Source organism: Orbicella faveolata, unplaced genomic scaffold (genome assembly GCF_042242905.1).
Source record: "Orbicella faveolata isolate gen_17 unplaced genomic scaffold, um_ofav_v1 contig_15, whole genome shotgun sequence".
Taxonomy (NCBI): domain Eukaryota; kingdom Metazoa; phylum Cnidaria; class Anthozoa; order Scleractinia; family Merulinidae; genus Orbicella; species Orbicella faveolata.
Genome location: NW_028301542.1, coordinates 427,477 through 452,766, shown reverse-complemented (window position 1 = coordinate 452,766; position 25,290 = coordinate 427,477). Strand labels below are relative to the sequence as shown.

At 38.3% G+C, this 25,290-nt stretch overlaps 3 protein-coding genes across 4 annotated transcripts; 1 reads left to right on the top strand and 2 right to left on the bottom strand.

Annotated features, from left to right (window-relative positions):
* Nucleotides 1-14: 14 nt before the first annotated feature.
* On the bottom strand, nucleotides 15-13,978 carry LOC110069036 (parapinopsin-like). 2 transcript variants are annotated; one of them, XM_089287754.1, is made up of 4 exons: nucleotides 13,787-13,978; nucleotides 11,183-11,240; nucleotides 11,042-11,088; nucleotides 15-2,407 (listed from the first exon to the last, which is right to left on the bottom strand). In XM_089287754.1, exon 4 carries the CDS (start codon nucleotides 2,397-2,399, stop codon nucleotides 1,374-1,376), a length of 1,026 nt encoding a protein of 341 aa, XP_089143880.1. In that variant the 5' UTR covers nucleotides 2,400-2,407; nucleotides 11,042-11,088; nucleotides 11,183-11,240; nucleotides 13,787-13,978; the 3' UTR covers nucleotides 15-1,373. The 2 variants fall into 2 exon arrangements, with proteins under 2 accessions (XP_089143880.1, XP_089143879.1); XM_089287753.1 differs by having other exon boundaries at nucleotides 11,042-11,240.
* LOC110069130 (sperm-associated microtubule inner protein 10-like) lies at nucleotides 13,243-17,428 on the top strand. Its single transcript, XM_020776597.2, has 4 exons — nucleotides 13,243-13,391; nucleotides 14,232-14,325; nucleotides 14,738-14,801; nucleotides 15,648-17,428. The coding sequence occupies exons 1-4, from the start codon at nucleotides 13,363-13,365 to the stop codon at nucleotides 15,782-15,784; spliced, it is 324 nt and encodes a 107-aa protein (XP_020632256.1). The 5' UTR covers nucleotides 13,243-13,362; the 3' UTR covers nucleotides 15,785-17,428.
* LOC149113050 (uncharacterized) lies at nucleotides 16,657-25,224 on the bottom strand. Its single transcript, XM_089287760.1, has 2 exons — nucleotides 23,397-25,224; nucleotides 16,657-20,865 (listed from the first exon to the last, which is right to left on the bottom strand). Exons 1-2 carry the CDS (start codon nucleotides 23,670-23,672, stop codon nucleotides 19,138-19,140), a joined length of 2,004 nt encoding a protein of 667 aa, XP_089143886.1. The 5' UTR covers nucleotides 23,673-25,224; the 3' UTR covers nucleotides 16,657-19,137.
* Between the last annotated feature and the right edge of the window lie 66 nt (nucleotides 25,225-25,290).

The window sequence follows — 25,290 nt, the reverse complement described above, 5'->3', positions numbered from 1 at the left end:
ACGTAAAGATTGCGTTTTTGTAAGAGGGTATGTTACTGCAGTTAAGTTTATTCTTATATGAACTCAGTGAATATACAATCTCTAATGGTTTCACCAAATCCAACATGGTGTCGACGCAAAAAGGAGGCGCACTAAAGGAAGGCAAACTTGGAACCAGGGGAAATTGTTTTCCAGGGTTGCATTAGCTTGAGATAAAAACGAGTGGGAGAGTTATTACAATGCGTTGAACGGAAAAAACAAACTTTCGTTCCTTTTGGTTAAGAGGCCCTCGAAACGAAATGAAGTCGCTTTAGTAGATGTGTTAGCAACGCGTTCAATAAAGCTTAAACTACGACAACACAGCTAAGAACCGACAATCGTGGAGGACAAATGACCTCTCCCTCCCCCCCTACTCCCCACCCCACCAGCCAAAAAGCGCAATTTTTCCATTATTTAACGTTTTAGTTATTATTCACTGATGTGTCTGCGGAGACCAGTGATCACAGTTCATTTGGACGGCGCGGATATCTCTCATTTCCCGTGTTAACCACGTTTGAAGAATTTAACGTAGGCTTATTTTCACGAACAAGCCTTCATGCATTAGTAATTGTCCTGAACTTGTCCAACATCATAATCCTTCATTTTATCTACGTTATTTCCGTAAACAAATCGGCTTGAATAAGCCAAAGACTTAACAAATATGCGCAATTCGAGACATTATTTCTGGTTCGGAACTCTGCGGCAAAGCACAGTACTACCATATGTCCCATATCAGAATAAGCATGTGATGCCTAGACGGAGCCGATTCTTGGCTTATAATCGGTAAGCAGACTACAACGGCTGAAACACCTGTTTGGTCGATCACTGGGTAAACTTGCATCTTCTAATCATTTACTAGATTTCCCCTAATCTTGAGAAATACTTCTTGATACGTAGGTGATATTCTTGGCTAAAGTACGTTAACCTGCACGAACCAGGAGTCCTCCAAGAAAAGCCTATACCTTCCAACTTTAATGGCTTCAGCACGTCCGAGGAATAAGTACTGACGATCCACGAAAAATGCGAGATCGTGAATTACTTTGGCACCTAGACCTGGTCGATCCATCCTCGCAGACAATTAAGTTTTCTTCGTTCAGGTAGTTGTCTTCCTCCGTTGCCAGCACGGGGTACTGAAGTAGTGGAAGACTGTGTGACTTTGTGAGGGTTCAGACTCTCCTGTCATCCGGCTTGGAGTAGAATCCCAACAAAAGAGTCAAAACATTTCAGCAACTTGAGCTTATTTAGGTCATGCATATGGATACAGCATCAACAAATCTGTCTCCGGTTGAAGAAAAGTGAAATGTTCTACTGTTAATTCAAATCTCGGCGATTAACGCCGATTGGTCTAATACAGACTAACGTGGTCCACCAGTAGATGGAGAGGAGTTAGTCTGTTGATTTTGTGATCCGCGCACTCCTGCAGTTTTCTCATGGGTTGCTAGTTCAGTGTTGGCTGACCCTGCACCGGGCTGAACCCGACTACACCTACAATACAGTACGCGCACCAGTCTGGTCCGTACCTTCTTGTACATGACTACATAAATGATTGGATTGTAGCAAGCCGAGGATTTGGCGATGTATGCTGGAATCGAAGCACCGATATCGCTCACCACGCCTGGTTTCAGAATGGCAGCTATCGAGGCCAGAGTGTACGGTGTCCAAGCGATTAGAAATCCTGCTGTTATGGCAACTGTTATCCAAACCATTTTGCGCTCAGCCAAGAGGGTGTCATGGGTGGCGCGGCTGTTCTCGCCCCAATTCTGTATGGCTTGTTTACTTAACTCACCCAGGGCCTTGTGTGTTTTGTAGTAGCAGTAAACGATAACGGTTACGGGGAGCACAAAGCACGCCAGTATTAAGCATACAGTGTATGATACATTAACAGCTTCTTTCGACGTCCAATCCACAGAGCAGCTCGTTCCGATCCCCTCTTGCACGTAGCTTGACCAACCACAGGCAGGCATCAGGCTCCAAAACAACGAATGGCACCATAGTATTCCGGACAGCAATATGGCTTTCTTTCGACTGAACTGAGCTTCGCCGTCATTGAATAGCTTGCAGAGCGTGAAGTATCGTTCATACGCCGCACCGGCCAAGTGCATCATAGAACCAAGGGAAAAGAAGGTTGTGAGGAAACCGTACGCCGTACAACCTCCTGCTCCAAACGCCCACTCGCCTCGCGCATTGGACGCTACCAGCATTGGAAGCGCAACTATTGAGTACGTTAGGTCGCCAACCGCAATGTTGAGAATGAAGATATTGGGAGCGTCTAAAAGTTGAGGTGTTGTGAAGTACACGAGACATACGAGAAAGTTGAGGATTACACCACTTCCCCCAATAAGGGAGGACAAAATCGCGAAAAATGTATACACACTCCTCATCTCTTAATCTGCAAAACAGTGAAAAAAAGATCGTACCATTATCGCCTGTGTTTTAGTAGTTTACATTGCACAGAGATGGAGGCAAGAATTCAAAAGCGTTCCTACTCAAAGTGAGTTCGAAATCAGGGCCCTTTGTAAGACGATCAACAGTTCCTACGTCGAAGTTTACGGAAATTAGCGCCTGAAAACACTTATGTTCAATTTGGATCTAAAGCACCTCTTGAGACTGATGCGTCAAAATGGTTTGTTCAGATACGAAAGTATATGTAAAAAGTGACTTTATGAGATACAGTAAGCAGGTGATAACAAAAATAAACTGAACAAAAAGAGTGAAGATTTTTTTTCCTTTTTTTTTTTTTGTGGCCGGTGGGGGAACTTGCCGGTAACAATTTTATTAGTAGGTAAATCTTTAGTTGCTATCCAGAAACAAAACAGTGTAAAGAAGAAAACAGCAAATGATATCTCATGGAAAGAAATATTGAATCATAAAGAAAATTTTTTGGCAAACTGAACAGGTGAAGGAAGCCGTGTTCGTCTTGATCAACATATCGGGTCAGTTCAATATGCATACATCGTTATTACATCTTGCTTGAGCAAACAACCTGCCGACGTCCTGAATTAAAGTTAATATTGGAAGAAACTTGAAATGAAAAATATCAAATCCTGAATTAACCAACTGGAATCATAGCAATCTCACACTAATTTAACAGATTATATTCAGCATTCAGGAGCTAAACTTAATCCGAATCTGCACACAATTTTTTCAAGTGAACACAGTAAATCAGTTATCACAATAAATCTGAAGTTTTTACACCTTCTGCAAAGCTAACACTTCAGTGTATGTCAAGTGTTTGTTTCTTCCTTTCTTTTAGTCACGGGAAATTGCAAAAAAAAAAACGAAGATTGGAAGTAATTCTTTCTCGTGCACATGTCACAAACACATTCAGACATCAATTTAGCTTGTAATCCGTGTAATGTTCTGTAATCTTTTTTGACGTGAGCACAATGAGCTCTAACTTCAAGATAGACCGACTGCTAAACCTTACTGATCATTTACATGCAAAAATATATATTTATTTTGTTTCGGCGGTCACAGTAGAAAACAACAGAATTACAACCAACAAAGATGTTTTCTTCGGACTCCCGACAGAACTGGAATTTAGAACAAGAAGAACAAAATCTTAATTAAATAATATATCTACGAAAAACACCATGAAAAATCCCTTAAATGTAGAAGATCTGACCTCACCGTGAAATCAATAGAATTTCTGTAACATTGTTAAAGAAAAATATAAACTTTATGACTGTTCAGTTGGCACGATATTCGGTTTTAACCAGTAACGTGTAAATCAGATCCTTACTTCTTTTCTGGACGTCCCATAACTGCGAATATTTCAATCATAGCGCTGTTACATTAATACCTAACTGAATGTTTCAAGCAAAATTCACCTTTTTTGGCAGACGTGCGCTAAAAAATCAGAAGTTACTTCGTGCCCAATGCTTTTTATATCGAGGCATTCTCCGCCTCTTACTTGTAACCCTTAACGGTATGATAGCTCATCTCACATATCTGCAATCTTGACCCTGTTTGTTCCTGTCAAATTTGTTGTTACCTCATTCAGATTCCTCTGGTTCAATTAAGAAGATGGCCTCACGTCGATTGACTCACACTCACTGACCCTTTGCTCCAGTGAATGGAACATAAGGCTACACTTCGATTCAGCTGAAACAATTTATATCGCCAAGTGTCAACAATACCGTTGCTTAGCGCCTGTAGATAACTACTCCGTGCTATCAATGACTTATGTACTTACACGCAAGGGTGTCTTACTCCAGTTAACAATTCTGCCCGCCAATAAGATATTTCACTTGATCCGTTGAAGCGGCCCTTTTACTAAATTGTGGCTAATCCAAAAGCGGCCCCTGACATTATCAACGAAACACAGCAAAATGCACGGCCTTGACATTCGAGCAACACATTTACGCATACGGTGGCCATCTGCTAAATGAACTGACATGCACAGCCCACGTTTGAAGTACTGATTCTCCTTTGTCACCGCTATACGTTTCTTTTAAAGACAGCCAGGAGAATTTGGAAGTCCATCAACACATTTTCCCAACCCATTGTCACCTGCCTTGGTTAAAAGGTTTTGCCTTTCAAGATTGACGCTTTAGAAATAAAGTCTTTATTTAAGAAAGTTAATACATTTCATTATTATCGATCTTTAGGAAGTCTTAGTTATTCTAAGGTTTAGGCTATAAACATACTTTTCTTTCCAATAGTTCATTATTCAATCATAGCCATTACAAGCCTCAGATCTGATTGGTTCTTAGCACGACCTGTCCATTACGTAATGATGTTACTACCATAAGTACTCGCTACCGATTCAAGTCGAAAACATATTATCTTATTTAAAATTGATCTCTCGGCGGAACACTCGAATTTCGCCGGATTGTATCATTCTCAATTTGCGTAGCAATAAAACGAAAATGAAAATAAAACAGTGAGTTTTATTACTCCTGAGAAAGAAAAAGCAGTTGAAGAGCAAAAGGAGAAATGAATTGCTTGAAGAGAGGCAGCTGAGAAGTCTGAGAAGGCACCTGATGCGGAAGCTCACAAAAATAAAAGCGAAGGAGAAACAATAAAAAGATTTGTTAACATTTCTGATGAACAAAAATAACTTGACAAGAGGCCATTTCCAGGTTTTTCGGCTTTTAATACCGTTTGATTTCTATTCATTTAAGTCATTCATGTCTTCAGTTTGAACAAAGTGATAACAACAAACTCAGCCGTGTTCGTTCTTATGGCTCGTTTGCAAACGCAAGAAGTTATTTCACCAAGTATTTCGGCGACAAGTTAATTGTTATATCATAAAATTTCAGAGAATTAAAAGTTAGAAAACTGAAATGTGAAGTCCATTAAGAGTGGTTTCGCGCTCAACGTCGATTTCGAAAGGAAAACAATTTCTTCTCCGACAACAAATTTTCATCAGTGAGCTTGTATTTAAGGTAGTAATTACTGAAAGGAAATTGGTCTTTTTTTTTTTTCTCGAAGCAATAAAGTTTACATTAATGCGTATTTAATGACTGACTTCTTGGAAAGCAGTGAAAGCAGTGTTTCAGCTTATTTTCCTAATCATGAGCAAAACAGGACTCACTGTTTCATATTTGCATTTAGATAACCTTCTCTGCGACAAATTAGATGAAGTGCGCAAAAATAGTTTCCAATTTTACCTGTGGATTCGCAATTACTTACAAAATGATGAATGAAAACCTAGTATTCTGTCCACATCCGCCAGTCGCTTCCTCGTCGCTGGTTGCTTGGCGGCCATTTTTTTTAAAAACACATGTCTTGATGACGTACAACTCCAAGGTTAAAGCTGTTATCGTCCTAAGGTGTTAGTGGGTTTTGTTTGCCCTTCAAACAACTGTCAAGTAACCTACAACATAAACTCGCACACCTAAGAACTTAGAAGTGGCCTGACCATAGCTGATTGGTTCTCAGTACGCCCTATTTTTCGCCAAAATTCGAGCGATTCGAGTCCTCTAAAAAGGTGTTAAATGACAAGGTGTTCAATAACAAAACTCGCGTGCCCCGCGCGTGCTCTACTTAGTTCCTTCTCTTCAATGACTACTTCTTAATATTCCCAAAGCCTTTCAGAAATGGCCTTTTTCTAATTCTCATGATAAATTGGTATATTAAAGGTAAGACTTGGCGTCGTCCAATCCTGTTGGTAATCATAATCGTGATTAAACAAAGTCAAGCTCCTGTAGTGCGGTTGTCCGATTTTGCTAATCCTCCATGGATGAATTGGACTCCTCTAAGCGCTATTACCACTACAAATTGGAAGGCGAGCAGCACGGATGTCTAATAACACAATTCGTGTGCCATTCGCGTGCCACACGCGTATTTTATGTGGCTCCAGTGACTAAATATTTCTTATAGAATTTTCAGAAATGCTTTTTCATAGCGAATTTTTTTCATAAATCGTTGACTGGTCTCGCTTCGTCTTAAGTTATTCCTTAAATCAATTTTTTTTCTTATGGTTATGTGACCAAATTGGACCACTCTGGGTTTAATTACCAGAATATATGAAACACCAAAGAACGATGAGAGTGCTTGATCCTTTTAAAATTATTATCGCCGGTGGTTCCACCGCAATAAACAAATACCAGCAATTAAATTCGACTGCTGTGATTGGGTAGCTCGCATTTTTCTTCCTGGAAACCTAGATTATTTGTTTTAGCTCTTAACAACAACTTCGCTTTGCGTGGTGTGATAGTAGAATCGTTGAGGATGATATCACGAGAAATCAAACTACTATTTCGTATGACGTAGAAACAACCAAAAAACAAAAAAAAAACCTCAATGATGGTATTGACATGCACATATGTACATGGCCTGGTAAAAGTTCAAAACTCGCTCAAAAACAAAAAAGCCAAAATATTTGCCCTATCTAGGAAAACCAAACCATTTAAAGAAAGAAACTTCCAACTGCCCTGTAAATGCACATGAAAATGACTAGACGATAAAGACAAAAAATACATTTGTGACCTGCGGAACCGGAGTGATTTACCACAAGTACTCACAGTGCCAAGCATTTCAAGCATCGTCTGAACAATCATATAATTTAATATATCTTGTTACCGCTATTTGCACACGGTACGTGCTTGGAAAAGATGCGTAAATTTTCCACTAATAAGAATGTTTTTTGCCATCTTTCAGTTCTAGAACTTGATAATGTGCAAGGAAAAGTTTCAATGTCGGAAGCTTTTACATGTAATTACAAAAAGGAATTGGCATCGTGCGTAAATCTCGACATAAAAAACTGAGAAAAAAACAACACAGGAGAGAAAATGTACTTTAAAATTGACATACTTGCACCCCGAAGGGGCTTCTCTGTATGACGCTAAGTTAAACTGCGCACTAAGGTTATTTTCCTATTTACTTTTCTTTATAGAATAAACAGAAAGTACCTTAAAGGATTTTCTATCCACTACAGAAAAGAAAAACAGGCGTGTGCCGTTTGACCTTCGAACCGATCCAGAAAAGTCGTCACAGAATACGGTTAAACGGAAACTTCCTAATATATTTATTTTTCACACGTCACTTCTCGTTACTAAGCAACAAAACTTGTCAATAAATGGAGGATTGCGGGCTCATTTAATCATGTCCTTTGAAAACCTAGTCAAATTGACGCGAAGAAGATATCTATAAAAGATGATATTTTGCCAACCGTGCCGGCCCTCGCTATCTAGCTTAGTTTAATCAGCAAAATACGTCCGGAATAAGCAAAAACAACGCTTAAATTCAAGTAAAAACATAGAAATAAGAAATATAATGTAACGGTGCTTTCCATTACCTGGTTTGTTTGACAATTCAAGAGAGTAATTAGCATTTTTAGGGAAATAGCCTTGACTGAAATGTAAGAAGTGCTTTCAGGTTATTTTTTAGTCAGTCTACATGACAAAAATAAGTGGTTATATGAGCAAAAAAGAATGAATTACTTGAATACTGAAGAAAGGTGGCAAGTCTTGAAACTGATCATGTGGCTCGAAATGACAAAAGCAAAGAAGAAATGGCTGTAGTCCCAGAAAAATTAAAGGTTCACGGCTAGTATTCTGATTACTCATTGTGCCAGTATTCCAATGTTATCTTCAAGTCCAGTGTTTGATTTATTCAATTTACTGGATTTAATGTGTTCAGTACATGCGTACCTTTAAAGTTTTCTAACGGAAAAACACCGATAAATATAACATATGTACCATGCTTATTACTATTTCGATAAGCGACTTCCTAGCTTTGAGAATTCGTACAGAGTATAATTAACAAATGTAAGTGGTAGAATTAACATGTAACATCAGTACCTTTTTCAGGTTTTTCCAGTTCGGTTTAGGGTTTTCTTGTTCGTCTACATTGCAAGAAATGGTTATATGAACTAACCTTTAAGATGATATCTCTTTCGTGGCTTAGGGAACACGTACTGGCGTTTTAAAAGATCTCTGTGTTTTAAATATCCTGTTATGGCTAGGAAAAAACCTCCTTTCCGTACAGGAAGATATTTGAAAGGTTTTTGGAGAGGACAAAAAATTTTCAATGGATTTTTTGTCTGAAGTTCTCGAAATAGCTGAAAGTTACTTGCGGTCAGAGGCAAACATAGCAAATGATTTCTCGATTCTGTCTGCCGGAATATGCCTGAAAAAATCAGCATTAAATTATTTCATGATATAATTTCATCTCTAAGTGGCAATAATGACGTGCGGAAACTGTTTCGTCCCTAGAGTCAAAGAATTGTTTACAATGATTGTCCATTTCCAGTCCATAAGTGCCTTTCTGATCGAGCTTTAAAAACATCAGCTCTGAATGTTCAAAAGGCATGGAACGATTGCTCCTAGTAATTTGAACCTAATACATTGAATACTTTTTATGTGGCGCGAGTTGAAAGGATCAAAATTTGACAAAAAAATCTTTTAGTGGATTAGCGTTTTTGCCACTGTAGACATTTTACAGTTTTTGACTAAAGCGGAAATCAGCCCAAACATTTTCACACCGAGAGCTAAAAATATCGATAACTGCTTTGTTGTAAATGTCAGGAGTCAATCCGGTTTTAGCCTGACAATGAAAAGATGCAAAATGTAAAGCCAAGGCGGTGAGTTAGTTAGGAAAGATTTCTCCCTTTTTTCATGAAAAACGTTCTAGGTGATTAGAAAACCTTTTTATCCTTCTATAAACTGCTGGACAACATACACTAACAAAATCATTAAGATCATATTTACCGCACTTAAAGGCATACATAACATCTTGAAATATAGTACAAGATGGGCCGATTACATAGCTGATTCACACGACCAGCAGTACACAATTTAATGAAGCTCTTCTCCGGCAATTAAGTTACCTAGGCTTCCCTGGAACATTTATTTAATCTTCATCACTCAACAGCCAACTTCCATTAAAAAACGTGCGCGTAATTTCTGTAAAGTTGTGTCCATTTTTTTTGTTGTTCATCACTCTGAAAGTACATACATAAAAAAACGTGTTGTAACGGGAGATAAAGTGGAGTAACGCGGTGTCACGAAGCACGTCTTAAACGTTAGCGAGGAATGTTTACTGCGGGTGTTTACTCAATTACAAGTCTTGAGTTAAAGAATTTGTCTGAAGAATTGTTATGTTTCCATCCATTTTAGTACGGGAAGAACGATATTTTCTTTAAAAAAAAATCAGTTATGCTGGATGGGCTAATGCTCGAAGGTTAATCCAAGCATCCAAGGGCAACTTTGTGCGAGCAAATAACAATCTTTTGCTACACCAAAAAATGATCTTAAATCCGCTTAAACATTCAATAATAAACTTAATTTAGGACGGAGGTAAAGAGGCTGCGAAAAAAAAAAGAAACTAAAAGCCTTTATATGTTAATTTACGGCCTCCTTAAGTTTTAACCTATTTTCAATTTACAAAACATTTAGTCTAGTCAATTATAGTGTTCAAATTATAAACAGAATTCTGATTTAAACGCTGAAATTTCTAATTCTTGGTAAAGTCTAAGGACTAATCACTAAAGGTTATCTAAAAAGAGGCAAGATGGCTGGAATAAGCAATTTCCTTCTTAACCGAGTTCACCAAAAATCAGAAATAAAGCATATCCGGCCCCTACAAAATTTGCATATCCTTGAACAGGGAGGGGGGCATACATTCGTATATGTGGCCATAGAGAGTGCGGTGTTAAGGTGTTTCGGATTGAAATCGTTTATAGATATTGAATGTTTTTGTCTGAAAGAGCGTGCGTTTTAGACACTAGCCTAGAATTGGGTATTCTGCACGTTTGGAAGAAATCATCGTTTCTTTATTAACAACCGGAAATTTGAACCCTTAGCAGAATTTTTTCGCAATCGAAGCCACTCTTTGTTGACTGAGCTCTTGTACTAATTTATGCAGGGAATCAATTTTTCTAAGTATATGAATTTTTTGTCAGTATTTTCGTCAGGTCTGAAACTTGATGGGGTCTAGAAAATCACATATTTTTCTCTGAAGTAGAAAAACGGTTTTAGATGCAGAAAAATATACACCCTCACCAAACTTTTTAAGTAGAACCATATAGATATTTGTTAACAATAAGGATATGTTTACTTTTTGCTATGTGCATTTTTGAATTTAAATGTGATCAAGTTGTATTCGCAAATAAGATCCTATGTTGAACAGGCAAATACTGGTAACTTAAGCCTATGCCCAAGTTTTTTCATTTATATTGTATTTTGAAAAAGTTCGCTTAATAACAGCACGACAATGCTATAACTGACTGCATGGTACCTCGATCACAGACTGTCGTTATTAATTAAACGCGAGTTAGCTGAAATTAAATGCCAAATATCGCTCCATAAAGTACAACGTAAAGATATACACAAGCCATTCCATTCTTAAGGGAAGTCGATTTATCATAGAATAACTAACTTTCATCATAAAATTCAAGGAACGATTTGATTTTTGCAAATTACTTGTCATACTATTTGCTATTATGATTAAGAATTGAAATAAAGGTGTACTTTTAACGGAAAAAGAAAACTTAAGGCTGCACTACAACATTTAAAATAACAACAAAAACGTAAAATTTTACGACAAGTTTACGAAAAACAACCACAAAACTCACCGTTAGTTTCAATGCGATGTGTAATTTGTCTTGCTTCTCTTTGGCGGCTACATTGGTAAATCAATTACCTGCTGTCATTCCCCAGTACAAATTGATATCAGCAGAGAATTCATGACATGAATGCAAATTCAAGTGACCCACCGGAAACATTTCATCTTCCTGCCCAAACAAAATTGCCTTGTCTTTGTCACTGTTTCACCTGGTCGAAGTAAACAAAATAATTTTCCATTCAGGTTTTTTTATAGCAATTGTAGGGAATTTTCCTTCCTTGGTTAGAATCTTAAATCTATATCTGTTAGTCAGGCACGTTTTCTCTCACTATATTCCCTCTTTTTAACCCGGTGGACGTTATGAATTAAATTAGTCTGTTGTAAGGTGCATAATTGTACTTATTCAAGGTTTTTTAAAAAATGATGTCAGCTCAAAACTTACTGAAATATTTTCAGCTTAATGTATATACGTTAGTACTAAAAGCTGCGTTAGTCATTTCACACTGTGCTTTTCAGATTTCTGGTTCGTGGTCTTCGCTCACTGGTCCTCGCGTACTATTAAATCATTTCGCAGTTCGCTTTTATCATATAAATTATTCATACTGCATCAGTACACGATATAATTGACAAGTAGTAATTGCAAATACTAGTCAATTCGTTTTTTCAGTATTTTACTTGTGAATTTAACCTTAGCATTTTACGTTTCTGTATGGATGGCGTACAAGTTTGTCACGAACTTGAGTCAGTCATTTTATAACCAAAACCGATCACTTATTTTCTTTATTTCGTACCAATATTTAGGTCAATTTTTTTTGCGTGTAATTCAGCGTTACATTGCAAGGCATGGAGAAGGATATAATTGTAATTTTACATCTAACAAATTAATTATTAAAAGAATAATGCTTGAACGCCGGTATTTTTATCATGCACTTTTTTGTACCATTTTTTCGCGCAACAATCAAAATTACATTCACGAAGTAGCGTCACAACGCATTTCTCATTAGGCATGTGGTAAGTGAAAATGAATGCAATTCAAAATTAATGTAGGTGAAATTACACAGTATTTGTGTGGTCGTTTTGAAAGCTATTTTTAAAATGTGTCTCATCAATACTGATCAATCTTTTGTGATTTGCACCCTTTGAAAACTTAAGGTAAATTAATTAAAACTTGGACTCGTTTCATTAAAACCCTGATTTCAAATCCCAAAGCAATTCTCATTGGAACAGTCTTCCTGCTTCATGTGCTACAGAGTCGCAGTCGGAAATCGAAGCATTTAAGAGGTCATGCAGATACTTCAAATGCCAATCGGAAGCGTTAAGATAAGACGGTACTGATCATTAACAGTCAGTTCAGTCGCCGGGTAAGACTGCTTCACTGTGGCGCTGCAACCATCATGCAAAAATCGCATACCGCCTCCACCACTCAATATTACCTGGGGCCATAATTGCCGTAAGGCCATTTAAATGTGTTTCAAAATCTTCCATTTTTTGCGTAGTATTTGACAATCATGAGCAGACTGTAGGTAGATTCGTGGACTTACCGGAAGCTTGTTCGGTGCATGCGATAAAGTTGTACCGTCTGTAAAATCGGCGCTTATTATTCTTCCGATTGCGTGATTGTGTTGTCTGATGGTTTTCGGGCTATCAAGTCTATCACACGCGTATGCATGTGGCTGTTGAAAGATAAAAACTGACACAAAGTACTTATAAACGAAAAGATCGTGCCAGAATGAAGCATTTTATAATGTTTAGCATGACCAGGAAGTGACTAGTCAAAATTGTAAAAGCTATGTTCCTAAAGTTATGTTTATAGGTTGTGAGATTCTGCAAGATAAAATACTGAAAATTTTGCTGGTTTTTAAAGGATTTTCCCATCAAAAAATCATAACTTACAGAAACAAACACTACCTTGTTTGTTTGTTTGTTTGTTTGTTTGTTTGTTTGTTTTTCTCCCCAAGCTTCTGGAATAGATCTCCTTATTGCAGGTTCAGAAAGATCGTCTTTGGTAAAGTCTTAGTCAAACGCGTCTCTTATTTATGGAAGAGCTCGATTTGTCCCGATCAACTCTCTATTGTAATAGCCATTGCCAATAAAACTCCGTCTTTCAAGCAAAGTGCTCAAAAAATTACTTTGTACGCCACTGGTGCCTATTTTACGAATATTGGATGAGCGGCTGACGAATGGGACTAAGCCCAACTAACTCCCAGTATCTCTCGGGCAAGACCATTCCTTCGAAACTTCGATCGACGCAGTTTCACTGCTAATTGCTTTGATTGAGACTAGAAATACAGAGTTTGGCACTAAAACGATTGCATAAGGAAACCACAAGACATGGCCACCGACAGTCAGACTAGTCACAGGTAGTTTTTCTCCTTCGTTGTTAGTGTTTTCTCCATAGTTTATACAAGTTGTCAAGGAATTGCTTTTTGTTTACAAATGGAGTATTCTACTAGCTTGGCAACAACCTCGAATGATCTTAAAATCGTGAATATCTTATATAAGTTATTCCTATAGTGTTGATTACATCTTAGTTTACTTATCCCTGGAACTAAGACAAACTTTGTAGCGTACGAGATTGCCCCGCTTTAAACAGTCTAAATTAGGTGCAGTAAACAATACAATGTACATATGTCTGGATTTATGAAAACCGTGCTAATTTCAACACAACCACCCTGACACTTTTCCAAGAAAATACGCAGGCTTTTTCACTCGATCAACCACAGGCACTCTGTCAACACACAGCCTACTCACCCACCTTGCTTGTGTCTGGCTGGCTGGCTGCCAGCCCCTAAGACTGCAGGGCATCACTGGCCAAGGCTGTCCTGCAAAGAAAATGAGCAGTTTTAATTGAGGAATGTGCCTCCCTCTGTGACCCACCCCACCCCCCTAGGGTTAGCTCCTGGCAGCCCTGCTTGGTATCAGCGGGTAGCCAGGTCCCAGGGCTATCTTCCCCCACCCTCCTTGACGGAAGCCCCCCTGGCTTATCAAGCACCGCAAAGGCCTCCCTGCCGGCTATCGCCGACAGGCAGGCATGAAAGTTTTGCCCCAAATTTGACACGGTTTTCATAAATTCAGACATTACATATAGTACTTACAACACCCTTTGTTAGTTAGGTGTGTTAAACCTTGTTACATGTGGAGTGTTTTCATATATCTATGCTTAAATCAGACACTAAAATGTTTTCTGTACTTTTGTCTAGCATACCTGTGTGGTCTCGTCACCATCCTCAAATTCCACAACGTTATGTTCCACCATGGACACAGGATATGAAGAACAGAAATCTTATTCTGGAGGTATTCTTCCATCTACAATGCATTTGTCTCGAAGGGTTTTTTAAAGTTATAGTACATTATGAATTCTAGCCTTTGGATAGCATTTCACTCTCAACTGGCAATAAATGAAAAATCTCAAACTCACTACAATTTGCCTTTGTCAACTTCTAGTTGAATCAAATTTTACTTGCCTGCCAACACAGCCCAACAGTTTCTTAGCAGTGCCATATGATAAATTTAAGACTGTCGGCTGAGATTAGTGCAGCATGCCTGAAACTTTCTTTGCTTTGCTAAAGAAATCAAGTCAAAACAAAAAGGGGCTGTGAATTGAACTGGCTTGGGAAAAATTCAAGATGACAAGATTCATGGACTTTGTCTAAATATGAAGAAACATTATCCAATGCTTACCTTTTATCATGTCATTTCTTTCCAGAACTGCAAATTGACAAACTATCCTTACGGTCCTCATGACACAAGTATTTATTTGGTACATAGAGGTGAGTAACTTATGTTAGATATATTAAATATACATCAATGTACTCTTGTCGGTACTTTATGTCATGACACAATTTTTTCACTGTTTCCTGGGGGGCCAATTCCCTCTATGATATGTGCCTGCCAGGAATCATGGTACAAATGTACATGTAGTTGTATTCATCAAAGCAAATATTTAGTCTGAGAGGATGAATACAACTACCAGGATTGCCTGCAAGTCCATCTCATAGAGGGCATTAGCCATTATGAATCAGGCAAAAGGTGCAACTACACGCTGTGTGCAGTGCAAATTGTTTGTTATTAGTAACAAGCTAAACAACTTACGACTAAGCGTTTCTTTCTAATAATATTGATAGGTAGGTTTTGTGTTTGCTGCCAGCTAGTCATTATTAGAAGTGGAGATGATAAAGTCTAATTTAGACATTTTGCTTTCCAACAATAGACCATATTCGTATTCTCGTTATTGGACTGGATTTAGCTTGCAACTGAGGCTGATACATGGAATCTTTTCAAATACAAATAGCATTTATCCCTTTTTGATGATATTCCCCACATGAGCCTCCACTGCAAGCTAGTTCCAGTCCAATACCGAGAATACGAATATGGTCAATTGAATTGAATTGAATTGAATTGAATTGAATTGAACAACTAGAAACTCAACAAGGGCCTCAGGCGTGGTGAAATTTTACTACATTTTTCATTTTCCAAATTATCTCAGAATTTTAAAGGCTGTGCATCAAGATATCCCTAAGGATGGTCACAATCCTTATTAGTGCTGAGTGGGACGGGAGAGTGAGTTGTTCAGTTGTATTCGTGTGTCATCTAACAAGACATTTGTTCCTCTGCAGAACGTCTGAATAATGTTGAACCACAGAGGATGGTCAACAGCAAGTCAATCAAAGTGCCACGAGAGAGGTTGCTAAGGCCTTGGTTCCATTCTCCTCTCTCTCGTTACCAGAGCAGCTTGATGTTCAGGAAGACTTGAAATGTTCACCATTTGAAGAAGAGTGTAAAATATTGTATCAAGTGTAGCTCACTATAGAGAGCACTGTAGTTAGTTTGGTGTGAAGGGTTGGGCTGTTTTACAATGTGTCGTTCCATAAAATATCCATACTATTACTACTACTACTATTTTCTAAGACCCTCCACCCTTCTGGAAATTCCAATTCCTTACAGAACCCCCACCCCTCAGCAAATTCCAATCCCTTCTGTGGGTGGAGTATGGATATTTTCTGGAACTGCACAATGTACTGTTTTGGTAATAATCAGATAGAATATGCGACTAGACTGAATGGTGGTCCAGGTATTCACCAGAGAGAAAATCTGAAAGTTTGAATTTCTGCAGGTGAAGTATATTTTTTTCCTCTCATGAGACCTTTTTGTGTTGCTTTTCTTTCACTGTAACATTGGCTTTAGAAGAGTTTTAGAAAAGTCTTCTTAAATTGAGTGTTGCTTTAAGTACTCTGTTTCCACATGTCTCTTCGGGAAAAGAGAAAGTACAGCATTACATTAAATTTTGTAGAGTTGTCATGTCTAGCTCATTGGTTGTCAGCACAGCACCAGTTATTTGCCTCTACCGATACAACCCTTGGATCTTGCCACATAAAGTCAAGGTTTTGATCTGGCAAAGTTGATTAAAATAGCTGTAATTAGCTCAGAGTGAAAGTCACTGGAAACAAGCTGCTAGAACAAATCAGTACATACATCGTAGACATTACACATATCAAGGTGTTTGTTCTCACCACTTGTCATCTTGGTGTATGAATATTTGTAATGAGAAATCAGATTTTGATCATTGTCAAAACCTACATGACTGGGCTCGAATGAGGCCATGGCAGATTGTCCGGTGATACCAAATTGTTTATTTTTTTACAGTGTGACGGCCTCAACCAAAGCCACCCAGGAAAATTCTCCTGCAAATTGACCATTTGGTGTTTGAGTGATTAAAACAATAAACATGGTCACAAATGATTTTTTTGTGCTTGTATGGGTATTATTGTGCTAAGATCACCAGTTTGTCAGAAATCTACAGTTAAAAGCACCCAAGAAGATTCCATTTTATATTTCATCAATTTACACATAATTGTTTCAGGTAGCATTGGTTGAAGTAGTCGGTCTGTAATAAAGGTCATAGGAAATTCATCTGGTAATCAAACAAATATCAGGTGTGTATAATTTAGTAACACTGTCAAATGCCAGAGTTGAAGTGAAAGATGATGAAAATTTCATTTTAAATTGATGTATTTATTTGAGGATTTTTCATTCAGTAGGGAAGTGTCGCAATGCTAGAGAAATTTTCTCATGCTTCACTCTGGCCTTTTTCAGGAGCATTTGATATCAAATAAAAAGAGAGTTGTATGTCATACTATAATCATTACTACCAGTTACTTGTATTACACATTTTCTATAACTTTTATATGTTTGTATTTGTTTTCTACAAAGGAGGGATAAGAAAATAGCACATCAGTGTGATTCATGATAATTTTAAGAGTTTTGTGCCAGACTGATGTCATCAGAAAATTTGGTGCTATGTATACTTATTTTGTATCAAAGGTTTTGTACATGTGTGAGATAAGTAATTCCTTATTAATTTATTTTAAGCAGTTTAATAAAATATTATAAAATTCAATAGTAATGTGCTCTTTTATTTGTATTTGCCAGCAATATCCTGAGAAGATGGGTCAAAATAGGCCCCCGGGAGATTCCCATATAAAAAAGACAGGGGTGCTTGACATACCTTTCAGGGGTTAAAAAAGCGGTTTTGGTGCCCCTTGGGGTGTTCAGCCTCCAAAGGACCACAGCAGGAGCATTTACAGTATCATTCAGGGCACTGACCCGGAAAATATGACAGGAAATAATGTGTTGTTTTAGAATCGGTACCTCGTGGGGAGAAAAACCTTTTGAGCCACGCCCACAAAACAGGACTTTGTACCTCTTAGGGGTTCTTTTAAAAAATTTGCGATGAGCACCCCGCCCTTTTTATATGGGAGTCCCCCCGGGGGTAATAGGCCATCTTCCATATGTTAAGATTCTAACTTGGCTCCGAGGCTTGGGGGAATAAAATAAAAGAAATCACATCAAGGTTGAGGAATGAATCATTAATTTCCTTTGGTTTGTTCCCCCGAGCCTCGTAGCCAAGTTAGAATGTTAATATTTTGAAAATGGCCTTTGTATAGATCTCCCTTAACTTCCCGCAGACCCCCTGAAGATGGAAGTACAACAGACTTAACAGACTTGATGACGTCAATGGATCATTTTCTCTTGCATCCAGTGTCAATAGATTCAGTCGACTGTGATTTAAACGAGCTCAGTCAAGGCATTTTGAGTTATTTTGGCCACGTACAAAATTACCGTTAAATTGCAGGTAACCCGAAAATAGTAGTTGTATAAGATAGAAAAACAGCAGAGATATTTTACAATAACTGTCTAATTTCTCGCACGCTGATTGGCTCATTTTTATCATCAATAAGAGTACAGACGGATAAAATTTTAATTTATGCAAGCTTTCAAGTTCAAATTTCAACTGTCAAACTGTCAACTTTTTAACCAATGAGATTTTATGGACTTTTTTAAGTAGCCAATCAAAAAGCGAGAAAATCTATTGACAATGTTCGCGTCATTTTGAATAAAATTCACTTATCTTTGTTTACGGCAAGTTTACGCGTCTTTTCGCCTCATTTATCCCGGCATTTGACCAGTTTGGGGTCTTGTTATGGTAAAAAACAAATTGACGTCAGTTTTTTATGCGTCTGTCCTCTTATTGATGATAAATTTCGTCATACCATTGTCAAAGTTTACTGCGGAACCACTCGCCTGCGGCTCGTGGTTCCACAGCCACTTTGACAATGTTATGCCGCAATTTATCATCAATAAGAGGACAGACGCATAAAAAACTGACGTCAATTTGTTAAATAATAAACCATAAAGGAACAAAGATGGTTAAGGATGGAGATGATTAACACGGATTTCAAAAGACGAATTTGAAAAATTTAGGCTAAACTTTTCATGATGCGTAAACCATGACGTAGCTCCTTTGACAAAGGGGGCAAGGGATTCTCTCCGCAGGAAACTGGTATTTAAAGCAATGCGGCGCACGTTATCGCGAAACGAACTTGTTTTTCATGTAGAACAAACCGCTGAGATTATATCTTTATTCGAGGAATTGGCTCGCGCGACGTAAGTCACTACATTATGTTGAGTCACCGTATTGGAGGATTTTTCGTCCAAATAAAGATCAACGAGCTAACAAAGAAGCAAACCCAATAAATCAGTGCTCATATAGCGCGATCTTTTCATCGCCTTCTCACCCACTGCAGTGACTACTTGAGGCTACCAGAGTCAGGTTAGTGTTACTGCTCTGTGACGGATATTTTTTGATTTCCTGCTGTGAAGTAATTTACAACATTTCATGTGACTGCTAAAAGCTGTTCTTATGTGTTTACTTGATAAGGCATACACAATAGGGTTCAGTACACATGACAAGTACACCAGCCACATTGCCATCCTGTACACCCACAACGGGGTCTCGGAAGAGGGTTGGCAATTATGCACCATCACGTAAGGACCCCAGGATAAAAAGAACACTAACACAAGAATGAACCCGATTTTAGCAATCTTGTATTCGCGCGGGATTGAGCTCACCCGAAGTTTGCTCTTAAACTTAGAAATGGCGCGAAGTCTCAACAGAGGTGAGCTTGTCTTATTTGCCGCAGGTACTTTGAGTGAGGTGGAATCCAGCTCAGACCTCTCTGCCAGTGTTCCGAAGCTAAGAGATCTAGAGCGAGATTTCGGTCGCGGAACTAGTTCTGGTAAACTTGCTTTTCCAAGCTGAACGGGATAAACAGGATCAACAGGAATTTTAACAGGCGGTAGCTGTAGATGGTTAGAATTCTTTTTACTGGTATTGGAATTTGACTCGGTCTTCGATTTTTCTAAACGTCGCGTAATTAAATGTACCTTTCCGATACACCGATCATCTTGTGTTTGTGGCGTTAATCCATTTATTGAGAAAGAAGATGGAACATTTAAGTCCGGGCTTACAGGGTTTGAAGCAGTTGTTACCGTTAAGCTGATTGAATGTGAAGGTATTCTATTGACTTTGCACTCGCTAGGTTGATGTGGTACTTGATCAGCAGCGGAATGAGCGTGTGGCTCTGAAGAGATCAGATTATTTGGGTCGATTGAGTGTAAGTTGCGATAACTTAGACTTACGGATCTGGTTAATTGTCCCGGATCCGTCGAGTTATCTGCTGGACAGAAAAACGCAGACACTGTCCCTGGTACCAATCCGTTGATGGAAAACTGCACGCTGACCGAGCAGGACCTGGGTCTAGCCGGCTCATCCGGGCTTTCATCGCTAGTTATCGCTTTTGCCGCTGATTTCATTTGCACAAAAAGCGGCAGAAGATTCTCGTCTGTTCTAGTATGCTGACATCCCGCTGAATGCGACCTAAACTTTTTGTCGTGATGTCTTTCAGAAACTTTAGCCTTGATCGATTCCGCCTCGCATACATGAGCTCTTAAATCACCGATTGAATTATCTGGTACGCTGTGATCAGTGCAAGCTTCTTTCACTCTCTTAAAATTGCTTTTCTCTTCTTCGACACCTGAGTTAGAAAGAAACGATTCGAACTCCCGACCCGTGATATCTGTTACGCGCGGGCTGTCCCGTTTCCCGTTTGAGCCGTTTGTAGAAGTCCTCCAGTGGGAAACTCTCTTAGTATGCCGGCGTATTGAGGCGAAAATCATGCCATAGGTGGAGAGAAGAGTTATTAAAGGAACTCCAAATGCAAAAACGGTCATGAATGCGTACAACCCACAGCTTCGATGCCATGCTGGCGAACAGAAGTTTGTCCCAGGGTGGTACTCATAGGTCGTAATTAAAGGCAGACAAGAGAGGGACAGAGAACCCAGCCACACCAGTGCTAGCATGCATAACGCTCTCCTTGGAGTCAGCACGTGTTTGTAGCGCATTGGTTTGACCACAGCCAAGTATCGATCGGCGCTGATACAACACAAGGTTGAGATGGACGCCAGGCACAACGCAGTGCTGGACATCCCGTTCATCTAAAATGAAGCAAAAAGCCAATAAATGAAACTAGAATTCCATTTTGCATCCGGGGGAGGTACTCTGTTACTCTTTGGGTGGGGGTGTGCCGCTGAAACACTGAAACCCTTACTTTATACTAGACCATGATCAGCTATTTTTCGTGTAGAAACTTTATCACTATCGTTGGTCCAACATAAGCTAACTAAACCAATATCTTACAAAGTCACTTCCGAGTTTCAGTTTCTACTTTTTAACCCCAAGAACTCTGTCCTACCCTAAGTCATTAATACACTGGCCACTTTCCCGGTAAATTCTACCCTCTGTTAGACCAAAACTGTCTGAGTTCTATACCCTATCTCAGGCTAAACTGCCTGAAGACCATACCCTTCACAGCAGAACATACCTATATAGCCTATATGTGGGACTACCCCCGGGTTTTCCTTAATTGAACACTAACAACACTAACACTTAAGAGAACACTACTATAATTTTTCCAATTTACTTATACGTATAATTGCCTAGAGTCTTTTTTTAATAGAACAAGACCAATAAAACGTCTGGAAAAATAGCTAAACTTTAATTCTAAAGTTGTTTTTAATGATTAGGATTTGTCTCACGACAAGTCTAGAAATACAGCTAATGTGACTGAAGGCATTTTTAACTCTCAAAGCGTCTTGAAACAGAGTCAAAGTACCAGAGCTCCAGCCAAATGCACGCAACAGTTAATGCAACTTGAAAACAACTTTGTTTCATACAACATATTGCACATGTTTGGCCAACAGGGTAACAATAAAGTAATAAGATTTTGCAACATGCATGTTGTGCCGAGCAATATTGCAATATGTTGCTTTGAACTGAATACTTGAGTTTGATAAATTAGAATTACATTCACGAAAGACCTAAAATTGGGCCAACATGCCTGGAGTCCAATTTAAAAATTGCAATATGGAAAAGGGGAACGGGAAAAATTTAAAATTAACGCCGGTTTGTTTCCCCTATTAAGTACATTATCTAGGTTCAGGCGGAGTTTTAGTCCTGTTTTTGTCACAATGTTAAGGAAAAGTTTTCGACAAAAACGTGATTTAGTCCAAAGGGCGATTGAAAACGTGATTTCCAACTTTTATCTCATATGGAAAACAAAGACGTATCAATGTAGTCGATAATGAAGAAACATAGGTACGCAATGCGTACAGGAAGAGGCAATCTTATCGTGGTGGTTCGTGTTTGCATGACAGAATTTTGACTGAATTATTCAAGCTTTTAGAAGTGTCCAACCAGGCAATTGTTCTTTCTTGGGTTTACCTAAAGTTGATGGTCATTAAAGCAGAAACGCAGAGAGTGCCTTAGCGAATTTTTCTTGTTAAATTCCGACATCAGAACAAAATTCAATCTTTTCCTCAGTTTTCAAAAACGTGACTGTGACATTGCCATTGACGTTGTTCCCGATATAAATATTACCTGACGTGGCGAAACAATGCACAGTGCGTGATAGTATCAATTTTACCACGTGTCGGTCAAACAGAATAATATAAATATTAAACTATCAGTCAGATAAAGTTATTTCCTTTCGCGTGATATGTCATAAAGTGCTTTATCTATTAAACAATGGAAAACATAGATTCACAAAGCACCGCTGTTGCATAAAATGAACCATTTTTCGCGCTATTAATCCGGTCCTTCAAATAATTATTTTTTTCGCCGGTTTAACCCACTGGGACAGTTTTTCGTCACAAAAAGGATATTTACAATATTATTGTTTTTCCTTTTCTGTTCTCGTTCCTACCGTTCGTGAGACTGACGTGAAATTTAATTAGAATCACTGGTAAAACTAAATTAGGGTTTCTTAAAGGCAATATTGTCAAAAATATCAATTTGCCTTTTCTACGCAACTGTTTTCACATATAATTATCCTTGCTTCTTTCAGAGGTATATTGCAATGAAGGAGTAATCATTTTCATAGATGTTAAAATACCGGTAAAATTAATTTCAGTCGAAAAGATACTAGATTCCATTTGCACGCTCGTGAGATAATTTTAAGGCCGCAAATATATCAAACATTGATCAGGAATTTCTGCTTCAAAATCTGAAATTTCAATTGTTTAACAATATTTTCTCGGTTTTTCATTAATATCTTGTCTTATTGTTATATTCTTTCATTATCCACGACCGATAATAAGCTTAGTGGGGGTATTATAGGAACTACGGGCCTGAGCGAATAAGAAGGTTAAACAAAGCTGTACAATAATAATCCAAAGATGTTCAATTTCGGTTAGTTACAACACAGTGAAGACATTTTCTCAGCCGTGCATCTTTTTAACAAAGAGAACTTCTAGTTATTCTTGTTTCTTTTTGTTTTGTTTTTCTGTGGAAATTTCTTAATTATAAAACAAGTCACGAAATATATCTTCAACCATTTTTCACCGAAATATTAATAAATTATAAATACCACATTCTCTGTATCTCAATCGTAGTTTCTCTCTGTCTTAAAGCTTCTTAAAAAAACTGTACGTGGTGAATAAAATAAAATAAATAAATGATTTCAACGTACCTTACAGAGCAGAGAATCGATACTCCAGCCAAGCTTGATGAAGCTCGCTAGACTAAGCGGCATAACAAAGATCGCCATTAAAGCGTTGGAAATAACCAGGTTTAATATAAAAATATTTGTGGTTATCTTCCTCAAATGTTTGTTCCTACAAATCACAAACACCACTGAAAAGTTCAAGATGATGGACGCGGCTATAACGAAAACTAACAGCACTTCTTGTGTAATGTGTGAAGAAGGGGCTGTTATCTGTTCCTCTTTGCCACTGAGGTCCGCCATTTCAACACGATACCCAGTCGGTCAAAATTCACTCTAAACGTCAAAATCGTGTTTAAATAGCACAAAATGGAGTTGAATATTTACGGTGGCTCGTCGACGAAGTAAGTGTGTGTACATTTCGTGTAGATGACGGGAACAAATCGCTTTATGGCCAAGACTTCCTGTCAAAAATCTTCCAAAATTCACTAGCAGGCGCAATAACTTTCGAATGCGCTTCCGAGATTGGTCCGTCTGATTACAATAACTTGTCATTAGGAAAAATTTATAATTCGAAACGTGTTAAATCCTGAGGAAATCACTAAAACATACATGAATATTTCAGTGTCCAATTAGCCGCGGGTAGAAATCGTGAAAGATAAGGCTAGTTATGTCACTGAATTTTGTTAATGCATTTAGTTTGCACATGCACTCAGTTGGCTAACATAAATTTATTCCATTTGCCCACTAAACTAGAAGTAATTCCAAAACAAACAAAGTAACTGTTTTGTTTCTGTTGTACAGACTCGTTCAATTACTTCATTATTTTGTTGTTGTGTGCAACACTAAAGCGAGCTTTTAAATCTGTAACGAATTTGTACGATAAAGTGAAGAGCCTGCCGTCATGTTTGCACCTGCAGTCTGCCTAAACAAGAAGACACAACACTTAATAAACGGGAGGATTTGGTCCTCCTTTTCCGCGATGAACTAAAAAAAATTGTCTTTGTCTTTGACTGTTTCTATGGAAATACAAATCTGAATTCAGCTGCCGGCGAAATAACCTCAATGACGAAGTTTTACAGTTGGTGTTTTTGATTGTCGGCCCTCCTTCGACAGAAAATAAGCTTGTTATGAGAGGCGTGTGTGATCAAAATGTAAAATACCGAGCCTTAACACTATTGGAGGAACCATAACAACAAGATACAGTAAAGGTGTCTAGGAGTGTCAATGGTGTTTTCATTATTATTACGTCTTGTTTACTGATGTATTTACTTTTTTTATCCACGCATATTCATAATTTAGAAAACCGTGGCGATGTGTTTTATTCAGTCAAAGCTCGTGCGACATGTGTGTAAGGTCAAACCCGTTTGTTTTCCTGATACTTTTTCAGCTTTACTTTTGTTCGTTTGTTGGCTTGCTTGCCTGCTTGTCGCTGCAATGGGTTCTGGTGCCATATCTGGCTTATGTTTCATGTTGGTTCTAGTCTTTGCTACCGGTCCTCTGGTTTTCCTTCCTGCACAAAGAAACTATCATTTCTAAATTTTAATTCGACTGGAAAACCAAGAGCCACAAATTTTTCAGTCTCTAAACCGTCATGGTCTACCCTTCCTGGCAGTAAGAATTAATATTTTGAGATCGGAATGAAAAGGGTAACGTTGAAGCTCGTGTGAGAAAGGAAGTTCTCTTTATGCAACATCAGTTTGAAACAAAGTTAGATCTCAACTGGTAAAAGATTGCGTTGGCGGTAAAATAAATGTGTTACAGAAACGCGTGGGCCTCAAAGAGGTTAATAGGCTATATTTCAGAGAAATACTCGAGATCTTGCACTGTTATCATTGATTAAATTAACCGATAAATAACTTGGATCGTTTACGTGCTGGAACAGAGATGGGTGAAATACGTCAAAAGATTGATTGCAATC